Source organism: Bison bison, unplaced genomic scaffold, assembly GCF_000754665.1.
Source record: "Bison bison bison isolate TAMUID 2011002044 unplaced genomic scaffold, Bison_UMD1.0 scf7180017864289, whole genome shotgun sequence".
NCBI classification, from domain to species: domain Eukaryota; kingdom Metazoa; phylum Chordata; class Mammalia; order Artiodactyla; family Bovidae; genus Bison; species Bison bison.
Genome location: NW_011494861.1, coordinates 21,563,842 through 21,575,007, shown reverse-complemented (window position 1 = coordinate 21,575,007; position 11,166 = coordinate 21,563,842). Strand labels below are relative to the sequence as shown.

At 47.5% G+C, this 11,166-nt stretch overlaps 1 protein-coding gene across 1 annotated transcript in view; it reads right to left on the bottom strand.

Annotated features, from left to right (window-relative positions):
• The window catches only part of QSOX1 (quiescin Q6 sulfhydryl oxidase 1), a 52,668-nt gene extending 42,086 nt beyond the window's left edge, over positions 1-10,582 (bottom strand). The window contains exon 1 of the mRNA XM_010850254.1: positions 10,558-10,582. Coding sequence (XP_010848556.1) covers positions 10,558-10,582 — 25 coding nt within the window. The remainder of the gene's footprint in view (positions 1-10,557) is intronic.
• Between the last annotated feature and the right edge of the window lie 584 nt (positions 10,583-11,166).

Genomic DNA, 11,166 nt, shown 5'->3' with positions numbered 1-11,166 from the left:
CGAGCGCCTCTCTTCGCCGTTCGCCTAGACCTCAGAGCTGCTCGGGTTCTCGCCTCCGCCTAGAAAAGGCGGAGAGCGCAGCCCAGGCCCTCGAGCCCCGCCCGCCAAATGATAGGTGTGGAACATCCGCTGGGGCAGAGTCCCGGGCGACAGAGTCTCTCTGGGCGACCCGGGGAAGTTGTTTGGCTTCTCATGGGCCCCGTATCCAACGGAAAAGGAATCCGTTGGAATGGATTGGACCGATGGACGTTGTTCCCAGAAAGTGCTGGGGATCCCACCAAGCGACGAGAAGTTGTGACTTAGAAGCATGTGGGAGAGAGGGAGGGGTGAAAAGACAGTCTCTTGAGTGTGTAACCACAATGACCCCACGGGGATCAGATGTGTCCACACCGCCTGAGGCCTGTGACCATCCAAGGAAAACATATTTGAGGGCTTCCTGATAATGAATTAGAAGCCCCCTCCCATCATAGACTGGACTGGATTGGCATGGCCCATTGGGTGGCGTCAGAGTTTGCTCAGCGCGCAGTTCTGGCCACCTGGCTCCCAGCAGCCCAGATCCCCCACATCTAACCCTCCAGTCTGCTCACGGATCTCCATATTGACTTACATATCCCTCTCAGGAGTAACCCAATAACTAATCTTGTGTGCGTGTGTATTAAGGTGTTAATTATTAATTTTCCCTGCTCTACCTTTTATAGCTCCAATGCTGGGTTATCTTCAGGGGAGCAGGTGTTCCTCAGAGTGTTGTCACAAGTGATCTTTTTCGTCTGTGCCTCCTGGGTTAGCCCACCTCGCTTGTAAGTCTTCTGAGACTAGATTTGTTATTCATTCAACATTTATCTAGTAGTTTCTTTGTGCGAGGCGCTGCTGTAGGTACTAAGGCTAAGGCAGTACATAAAATCAAGACTCTACAGTCATGGAACCTACATAGACAAGGATAGAGACATAAATGTAGATCCTGTGTTGACAAAGGTTCTGAAGAAATGTACGATGAAGTAAGAATAAAGTGACAGAGGAAGTGGTATTTTATTTGACAGAGGAAGTGGTATTTTATTTTAGATAGGGAGGTCAGGGATAGACCCATCCCTGATATTTACAGGGCCAGGGCAAACAGTGCAAATGGAAATAAACATATCATGTGTGTGTGCTCAGTCATTAAGTCACATCCGACTCTTTGCGACCCCCATGGACTGCAGCCCTCCAGGCTCCTCTGTCCATGGGATTTCCCAGGCAAGAATACTAGAGTGGGTAGCCATTTCCTTCTCCAGGTGATCTTCCCGACCCAGGGATCAAACTCATGTCTCCTACATTGGCAGGCGAATTGTTTACCACTGAGCACCTGGGAAGCCCCACATGTATATCTACCTAATTTAAAATTATAAGCCAGTCTAAACTTAGGTAGAAATCCTGTCCTTTCATCTTGACAAGTACACAGTCACAAAAATCTGGAAGGCCAAACTTAAGTTTAGGATTCTCAGACTCCCCCTAAGATGTGCACTGGAATGGGGCTTCTTGGGTGGTAACTGGTCCCTGGCCCTCAAACTTCCTCCCGTTCTTTGCACCCCAGCTCTGTCCCACTCTTCATGGGACTTGTGCCTGCACCTATAACATCCCTGTCTGCATATCTGAGCTCCAGCCATACCTTTAGCAAATAGCCCGTCCTTGGTTCCTCAAGAGAATAGACCTTGAGGAAAAGGCTGATGTAGTCTCTGGAAGTTGGCCTGGTACTCTTGGAATGGGAGTTCTAGGGTCTCGGGTACTCCCTGTATGATCTAAGAAGAGGTGAGGCACAGGAGCTTTGGGTGGGCACATCCCCTTGACCCATGGGCTTCTAACTCTGTGGAAAGGGGCATGGCTGGAAGAGGACTGGAGAGCTCAGAAGACAAGGTAGGGGGTTCCTCTTGCCCCCAGTCTGAAGGCAGTTCTAATGAGGTAATATTTGATCCAAAGACCCAAATGGAGAATGGGAGGGAAACTTGTGTCAATGTGGAAGAGTGTTCCAGGCAGATATCTGGAGGCTGGGGCTTTTGCTCCCTTCATCCATTCATATTCTCTGTGCCAAAGTCTTGAACTGCACAGATAGTCCCCTGGCAACCTGGGATTCCCAGGGATGGATGCACTCCAGTGGTGAGATCAGGTGCCGATAAAAGTCAAGTGCCTTCACTCTGTTGTTAAACAGTGTTGTAGTTATCTTCCCTAGGGAATTAAGGGGACAATGTTGGCTGAACGTGAAGAGTACCTGGGAAGGACAGCCCATGTAAGTACACAAAGACTTGTTTGTTCACATATCTATTTCAGATCATATCAGAAATAGAAAAGAATACAAATGATAAGAATGGAATAAGGTTTCTTGGCAATTTCTTCTTTGAAGAAATTAGCATTGAGACTTATAAAATCTGGAACATCAGTGTCTCACAACAGTCATACGGGGGTTCTCAACTTTAAGTCTCAGAAGTCTGTTTAAACAGAATCTTAAAAGGAGTCTCAGATCAAAGCAAGCTGAAAGGTATGACCTACAGCAGTAACCACTTTCTGTGGTCCATGGGGGCTTCTTGGGAACCCTAGGGATCCCCTTGACCACCATGTGAAAACCACTGGTCTAGAATTGAAAACAGAAAACATAATTTTACAACTTCCTGGCTTGCTCTTCCAGGAGCTTCCTGGGATGAAAAAGTGCCAGAGAAGGAAATCTACTTGGGGATACGGCATGGAGGGGGGACGACGTGCCAAGGAAAGGATTGAAAGTGGGGGCATTTGGGAATTCCTAGCTGGTTCCCTGTTCCCCTTCCTGCATACACGTGGTAGGAAAGTGAGGCAAGATAAATCAGATGCGAGAATAAAAGTAACGGCTAATAGTTTGCACCTGCTCTGCTGAGCACTTACAGACGCTACTCATTTAACCCTCACCCCATCCTTATAAGGTTGAGAATATTATTATATTATCTAATTTTTACCAATGAGAAGACTAAGGTCAAAGGAGCCCTGTTGACTTTCCCACTTGTGAATCATTCGTGTGTTATGTGTGAATAAAAGGGAATTTGGGAGTCTTTCCACTAAAAACAAGATAGACGGTAAGAGGAATGCAGCTTCTACACCAATACAGATGGTGATGGTGAGCAACAGAATAGTGTTTGGTAAAACGTGTCATCCAGTGGCAGAGCACTAGATGACTTTCTACTTACTCACTAGCACTGAGGATCAGAGAGAGTGTGAGCCGCTGGAAGGCAAGGGCTGAGCAGCAGGGAAGGAATCGTGGCTTTGTCCCTTCAGAACTTGCCTCTTGGTCTTCAAGGTGAACCTCTCCATGCCTGGGCTCAGTTGGAATACCCGTTGTGAAAATTGGAAGAGAGGTCGTGAGAGTCCATTATCAGTTAGATATGGCAGGAAAGAAAAGGCACCTTCAGAAGGATGGCTGAGGGGATTGCTAATGGATGGACTGGTTCAGAGGTGTGTGTGGGTGGAAGGACCTGACAAGACGTGTAAGGTCCCTAGCAACTAATGACAGAAGTCCTTCTTGCACTCCTCCAAAGGAGGAAATTATGGGAGGGAACTCTGCGAGGAAGACTGGTGGAAGCTGAGTCCAGGAAGAGAGGCCTCCCAATAGGAGCCGTGACCACAAAATGCTGCCACTGCCAGGGACACAGAGCCAGGAGGAAAGCAGGGAGGCACCAGGGAAATCTCACTTCCATCTCTTTCTCCCCCGGTCCTCTGCTGTCTTGCCATCACCTCCCATTGGCCAAACTCAATCAAAACCGGAAGTGAGGATGTCCTGATTATAGTCCATAAAAGTGGGCTTCTGAGACAAAAGGCTGGTTAGAGGAAGGTAGAGGAGGCAGAATACTGTACCTAAACTTGGGCACTTCGAGGCCTTAGAAATGAGAGTGGGAAACACAGAAATCCCTGCCCGTCCTTCTGTGAGTCTCCTGGGTGGGCGCAGGGAACTGGGGGTCTAGCCACCCACTGGAGAGAGCCAGCATGCAAGGGCTTAGGCAGTCCCTTCCCAGCTCCTTATTCTTTCCTGCTCACACTTAGCCCAATGGTCTTATTCTTGATCTGTCTGAGGAGACTGAGGTCCAGAAAGGTGAAGGCGCTTGCGCAAGGTCTCACGGCAAAGTAATGGTAGAGTTCATTTTCATCAGGCTTTCCAACATAGCTATTGAAATATTAAGATGAGGACCTCTGTGAAAAGGATAAATGGGGCAGAGCCCCATATTCAGGTAGAGCTTCCCTGGTCCCCAGGTCATTTGGCAATTCAAAGGGAATAGGTACCTCCCCCACAACAACATACTATTCTAACCCCTCTGCTTTCTCCCTCTTTCCATCCTCATTCCACAAGGACAAGCAGATTATTTCAAGTGAAGATATAAGGCTGTAGTCTCCAGGGCTTTCTGTTAGAGCTCTCTGGCCAATATCAAGAGGCAAGCCTTTTAGGAACCTGCAAGTCATCAAATGAGGCCTGAAGTCAAAAGCATCAGGGCCACAAGGCTGAGTCGCTGGGGTGGAGGTTGTCCAGTCTTCCCCTCAGGAGACTTCTGGGGACCTTGCCAACCTTGTGATACTGTGGGATTGGTTTGGGAGAATGTTAGGCTCCTAGAATAGATGTCTGTGCACTTACTGAGCGCTTCCTATGGGTTGAGCACTGTTAAGTAGAGGGGCTTGGGGTGGGAGTATGGGGGGCTGTCAGTAATACCCCTGTGTCCCGTCTCAAGCAAGGAACAAGCACAGAGAGCAAATGGAGACGCAAACGCCTCCACTTTCTCACAGATGAAATTGACTGGAGAATGTGGCTTAGATGCACTTTCACGAAGCGTTCCTAATTAAACGTGACTCCAGCTCTTGACGGGCTGAGCCTGTCCGGTAAGCTGGCTGAATGGAGGAAAAGACTTCGGTGGGCACCTGCTGGCACACAGGCTGCCAGGTGCCAGAGGAGGAGATTCCGGAGAGACTGAGCCATACGGTGGAGTTCCTTTCCCAAAACTTACCAGTTAGGTCACCATCCTTCCTCTCAGTGAGGCAAATAAGGACCAGAAAGAAGATGGCCATGTCCTCCTGCAGCTTGTTCTGTTTCAGGGACGAAGTGAACAGAAATTCCACTTATTAACCCTGAATGTTTTACATGTTTTATCTCACTTAATCCTCCGTACTATCCTATAATATTGTGATCTCCATGTTACAGACATAGTCTCTGAGACATAGAAAGCTAAATAACTTGCCCAAGGTCACACAGCTCTACAAGGACAGAGTTGGAGTTCAACACCAGATTTCTGCATGGATTAATCAATTTGTCTTGGTACATTAAATTTTTTTTAACTTTTTAAACAATGCCCTCTATGTGGAGTCAGACTCATAGCCAGGAAGCAAAGGATCCAGGCTGAATTGCTAAAACCTTTTGCCACATCTTCAGAGTTACAATAAAGCCATTTCAAGACAGCTCATGCAGTAATATAGATCTGCAAGTCTTGAAGTAAGCTTGCGGAAGACTTCTGTAATGTTGTCTGTTTTATACATTTACTACCTCATATTATTTGTTTGTTGGCTGTCAGCCCTCAGAATTTTAGTCAAGCCTTTGAAAATTCCAGCCTGTCTTAGAGGAGATGAGATAAATATTTAATCCAGAATCATGAGCTGGAGCCAGTTGGGTGGGGGTTGCTACAGAGGAAACAAGAAAACTTCAAAGGGATGTCAAAACTCAGAGGAACAGGATCTGAACCTCTTGGTCAGTTGAAGGGACTGCCTGAGATTCTGGGATTTGTCTGAATAAATGAGTACCTTAGGAGGACTTGGTTATACTCAAGAAAATCCTAAACTGAATCAGCTGAAGCAGGGAAGGTGACTCAGTTCAGTTCAGATGCTCAGTCATGTCTGACTCTCTGCAACCCCATGGACTGCAGCATGCCAGGCTTTCTTTTCCATCACCAACTCCCGGAGCTTACTCAAACTCATGTCCATTGAGTCAGTGATGCCATCCAACCATCTGATCCTCTGTTGTCCCCTTCTCCTCCCGCCTTCAATCTTTCCCAGCATCAGGGGCTTTTCCAATGACTCAGTTCTTTGCATCAGGTGGCCAAAGTATTGGAGCTTCAGCTTCAGCATCAGTCCTTCCAATGAATATTCGGGACTGATTTCCTTTAGGATTGAATACTGGAGTGGGTTTCCCAAACCGAATCAGCTGAAGCAGGGAAGGGGACTCAGTCACCTCAAAGAACTAAATCAAGGGTAGGACAAAGCCATGCCTAGACTCTGAGACACCATGACACCATCTTGCTCTGCATTTCTGGTCTCTGTACATTGGCATTATTTTCTCAGCTGGGCTGCTTCTGAGAGTCCAGAATTCTGGTTGTATGCTTTCAACTTTGAGATCAGAATGGGGGAAAAAAAAGCAATAGAACTTCTCTCCTGATCCTAGTTTGAAAAATACTGGAGAAAACTCTGGTCAGGCTTGGATTGTTTGTTTATCCCCAGATCAGTCACTGTGACCAGAGAGGTCACATCACTATTGGGGTGAGCACTGTAACTGGCAACCCCAACCATAAGTACATGTTTGGAGTAAGAAAGGATCGGTTTTCCAAAGAAAAAGGAATACTGTTATCAGGGGAAGAGGGTAAATGAGGCGGCACAGACTAAAGCAGGTTGTGACCAGAGCCTGGAGGCAGAGGCGGACAAATCCAGTGGGAGAAAGTGAAAGAGCCTAGGACAGTATCCAGGACAGCAGGGCTCAACTAATTCTCTCTTTCTTTCTTTGTTTTTTAAAGTAGAAGCAAAGGGACTCCTCTGATGGTCCAGAGGTTAAGAATCCGCCTTGCAATGCAGGGGACACCGGTTTGATCCCTGGTCAGGGAACCAAGATTCCACATGCCCTGGAGCAAGTAAGCCTGCATGCCACAACTAAGACCCAACGCAGCCAAATAAATATTTTTTAAAATAGTAGCTAAGTCTGGGTACTCCAGGAGGTCACAAGACCTATGTAGCTGTGTCATGAATGCATCAGAAATTTTCAGATATCCAGATAAATTTGACTTAAGCCATTTAGCTGCAAAAAGAGGGAGAGCACATGCAGAGAAGAAAGGCTATCTTGCAGGAGTTTGCCTAGTCCACAGCAGGCACTGTTAGTGCTTTCTGCATGAATCACCCAGATGAAATACCGAGTGTGTTAATGTTCCCAGATGACCACGTCAGTGTCCAGGTGTGTGTGGATAAGAATGTTGTTCTTATTTTACGATGGCCTTGCTTATCAGCAGATACCCTGAAGGACTTCACAAGGCCCCACCTCTCCTTCCTTATGGACCCACTTACCCTGTGCTGCGGTCCACAGTTCAGCCACACCCCGTCCAGCCCTGGTTTTCACTCCCTGCCCAGCCCCTTGAGAGGATGCTTCTGTTGGACAGATGGACTTTCTAGGTGCCCAGACACCACTGTCGCATCTCCCGGGGTGCCATGCTCTGCAGTTTGGTGGTCGGCTGCCTCGTTTGCAGCTGGGGACTGTACCCTCTAGTCCAGAAGGGGAGTTTGAATGTAGTGTCTGCTTCTGTACTTTCATAAAAATATAAAATGCCCTGTCCACCACTTGATGAGCCTGAAATTTCCTAGTTGACCTTCATGGTCTCCTCTTCTTAACTTTGCCTTATCAAAAATAAAAGTTCCCTAACCTCCTGTTCTTTCTGGAAACATTGTTTGTATTATTAATCTTGTCTTGAAAGTAATCACACTTGTGATTTACCCATTCACTAACTGTGGGGTGTGTCTTTGCATATCCTGGTTGATGCTCAGATATTGGTCAGAAAAGATAATCTTTTATCCTTGTGGCAGCTATGAATCATTTTTAAAGGGTACCCCAACATTTTCTGGGGCTTCCCTGATAGCTCAGTTGGTAAAGAATCCGCCTACCAATGCAGAAGATATGGAGATGCAGGTACAATCCCTGCATCAGGAAGATCCCCTGGAGTAGGAAACGGCAACCCACTCCAGTATAACTGCCTGGAAAATTCCACGGACAGAGATGCCTGGCAGGCTATAGTCCATGGGACCACAAAAAGTCAGACATGACCTAGCGACTGAACAACAACAAAAGCCCTTCTCCAGACGACCTACACAACATGTTCTAATCCAACAGACAGCTTTTGCAGGGAACCTGAGTTGGAAAACTTATTGCCACTCTGGGGTCCCTCTGGGAAGCAGACATTCAGCAAGGGGCAAGGCAGGACCTGCCAGGTGACAGCCGCAGACAATACAGCTGCAGATAATACGGCTGGAGGAGCAGCCCAAGGAGAGGAAACCCCGCTACAGATTTCCCCTCCCTTTGAGGCCTGAGTTTCTCAGCCCTCCTGGAAACAGGTGGAGGTGGAAGGGACTGCTCAGCTACGAAAGGGAGTGATCTCAGCACACAGAGGCTGTGGCTGGATGAGCACCCTCCCAGACACTCCTCTCCAGCCTTCAGGGATCCCCCTGCCATGGCCAGGAATCATAAGATAGACTCCACCCATGACGAAAGAGCGCATTTCACACCCAGACAGGACCGGACAGTCCACGAAGCACTTTGCCACATGCTGTCTCCTTTGATGGAAGTAGGCGTCGTCAAGCCTGATGACGACGGTTACGCAGAACCGAAGCTCAGGCAGGCTAAGAAAGTTGCTCCAAGGGTGTGTGTCTAGTAAGAAACATACTGCAGAGCCCAACCCTGACCCGACAGACCACCCACAGTCCCAGCACCCGGGGGAGAAGAAAGAGAAAGCTAAGGCCACTTCCTTCCTTCCTTTCATAATCAGATGACTTCCTCTAGTCTAAGACAAGCCATTTGCTATCATTTTGTCTTTCCTCAAACCTCCAGCACGTCTCTCTCCCCATACCCTCCTGTGAGCATTTCAGGCATTTGGATGACAGAACAAGCCCTTGGACGGGAGCTCCTCCTCCATCCACCAAACTGCAAACCCCTTACACTTGTGCTCATCTGCTTAGTCTCCCTTCCAGCTCCTTCCTCTCATCACCTCCACCCCCTCTGCTTGTGGCTCTGTAATTTTGCTCCCGATCCTCTCCTCCTGCTCCCACACACCTAACTCTTTCTTGGTACTAAATTGATTCCTTCAGCAAACAAACATGCTCTCTATCTACTCCTAAAACTGAGAAAACAAGGGCCTTCCCTGGTGGTCCAGTGGTTAAGAATCCGTACTTCCACTGCAAGGAGCAGGGATTTGATTTCTGGTAAGGGAAGTAAGATCCCACATGCTGTGCAGGGCAGCCAGAAAAAAAGAAAGAAAGAAAAGAAAAAAGAAAACCGACAAAACAAAACTCCTAGGTGAACGTACATCTTCCCCCCAGGTACGGTACCATTTCCTTCCTTCTCTTCACAACCAAACTTAACAACAGGGTTGTCTGTATTCACCGCTTCCACTTCCTCACCCTGCCCTTTCCTCCTCAACCCATCCTGGCCTGGTTTCTGACACTGCCCTCAAGATTAACCACAAGCTCCTGGTTAATCAGGAGCATCACCTGGTCCACCTCCCACCTCCTTCCTCTCACTTGCAGCCTTGACACAGCAGATGGCCCCCTCTTTCTTGAAACCCTTTCTTCTTTTTGCTTTTAGTTTAAACCACATGAATCCCTTTTCTATTGCTACAGTAACAAGTTATCTTACTTAGTGGTTTTAAACAAGGCAGTTGGTCATCTTACGGTTCCATAGGTCAGAAGTCCAACTCTGGCTAACATCTAATTGCTGGCTGCTCTGTGTTCCCTTCCAGAAGTTCTAGGGGAAAATCTGTGTCCTTGCACATTCAGATTGTTGGCAGAATTCATTCCCTCAGTTGTAGGACTGAGGTCCTACATCTTTGCTATCAGCTGAGGACTATTTCCCAGCTCCTGGAGGCAACTCATTCCTTAGCTCCTCCATCTTTAGAGCCTGCAGTGGGGGAATAAATCCCTCCCATATTTTAAGTCACTTCTGCCTCTTCCAATATCATCTCTCTTTGACCCCCTCTCTACCTTCCTTTTTTATTTTTAAAGACTCTGTTGGTAAGATTGGGCCTACCCAGATAATCCAGGCTAAGCTCTCCATCTCAAAGTCTTTAACCTTCATTGCATCTGCAAAGTCCCTTTTTCCATGCCAGGTAATGTATCCCCAGGCTTCGTGGATCAGGTGTGGACATCCTTGGGGTCCACTGTTATGCTCTCCTTGTTCCCCTCCTACCTCACCAGTATCAGATACCCATAGCTTCAGCTTCTACACTTTTTCCACAAGCAAGCCCAACACTCTTGTGCCTTTAAAACATCATCTACAAAGCAATGCTCCTAAATTTTTATTTTCAGCTGTAAATTTACTCTTGAATTCAAGATTCGTCTATATGACTCACATTTCCACTTGAATATGTGACCGTTATCTCAAACCTAGCACATCCAAACTGAAACTCTGGGTTTTCCTTTATAAACTCTGTCCCTCACCCCCACCCCACCCCAGCACCAGCTTCAGCCAAGTCAGTAATGGTATCACCTAGCCCCTTGCTGGGGCCCAACCCTGACTCAGACATCTGAGAAATGCTTAGACATGCTGCGTTTCTGTTTTTAACTCACCTTTGTCATCCAGTCGATTAGCCATGCTCGTTGACTTGTGCTTCACCCACATCCCCCCACCCCCACTATCCCCAGGCCTCCACTGCCTTTCACCTGGACCACTACAGTCACCTCCCCGTTGGTGTCCAGTTTTCTGTCTTACCCTTAGCCCAGTCTCCACATTGCAAACAGACTGAGTTTTAAAAATACGACCTAGTGCAGGGGGAGGGAGGAGGGAAGCTCAAGAGGAACGGGATATATATGTATATGGGCTTCCCAGGTGGGGCCAGTGGTAAAGAACCCACCTGCCAATGCAGGAAACATAATGAGACACAATTGGATCCCTGAGTCGGGAAGATCCCCTGGAGGAAGGCATGGCCACCCACGCCAGTGTTCTTGCCTGGGAAATCCCATAGACAGAGGAGCCTGATGGGCTGCAGTCCATGGGGTCACAAAGAGTTGGACACGACTGAAGTGACTTAGCATATATATATGTGTGTGTGTGTGTGTGTGTGTGTATGACTGATTCGCATTGATGTATGGCAGAGACTACCACATTGTAAAGCAATTATCCTCCAAAAAAATTATGGCCAGACCAAGTCATGTTCCTACTTAAGTCTTCTGAACATA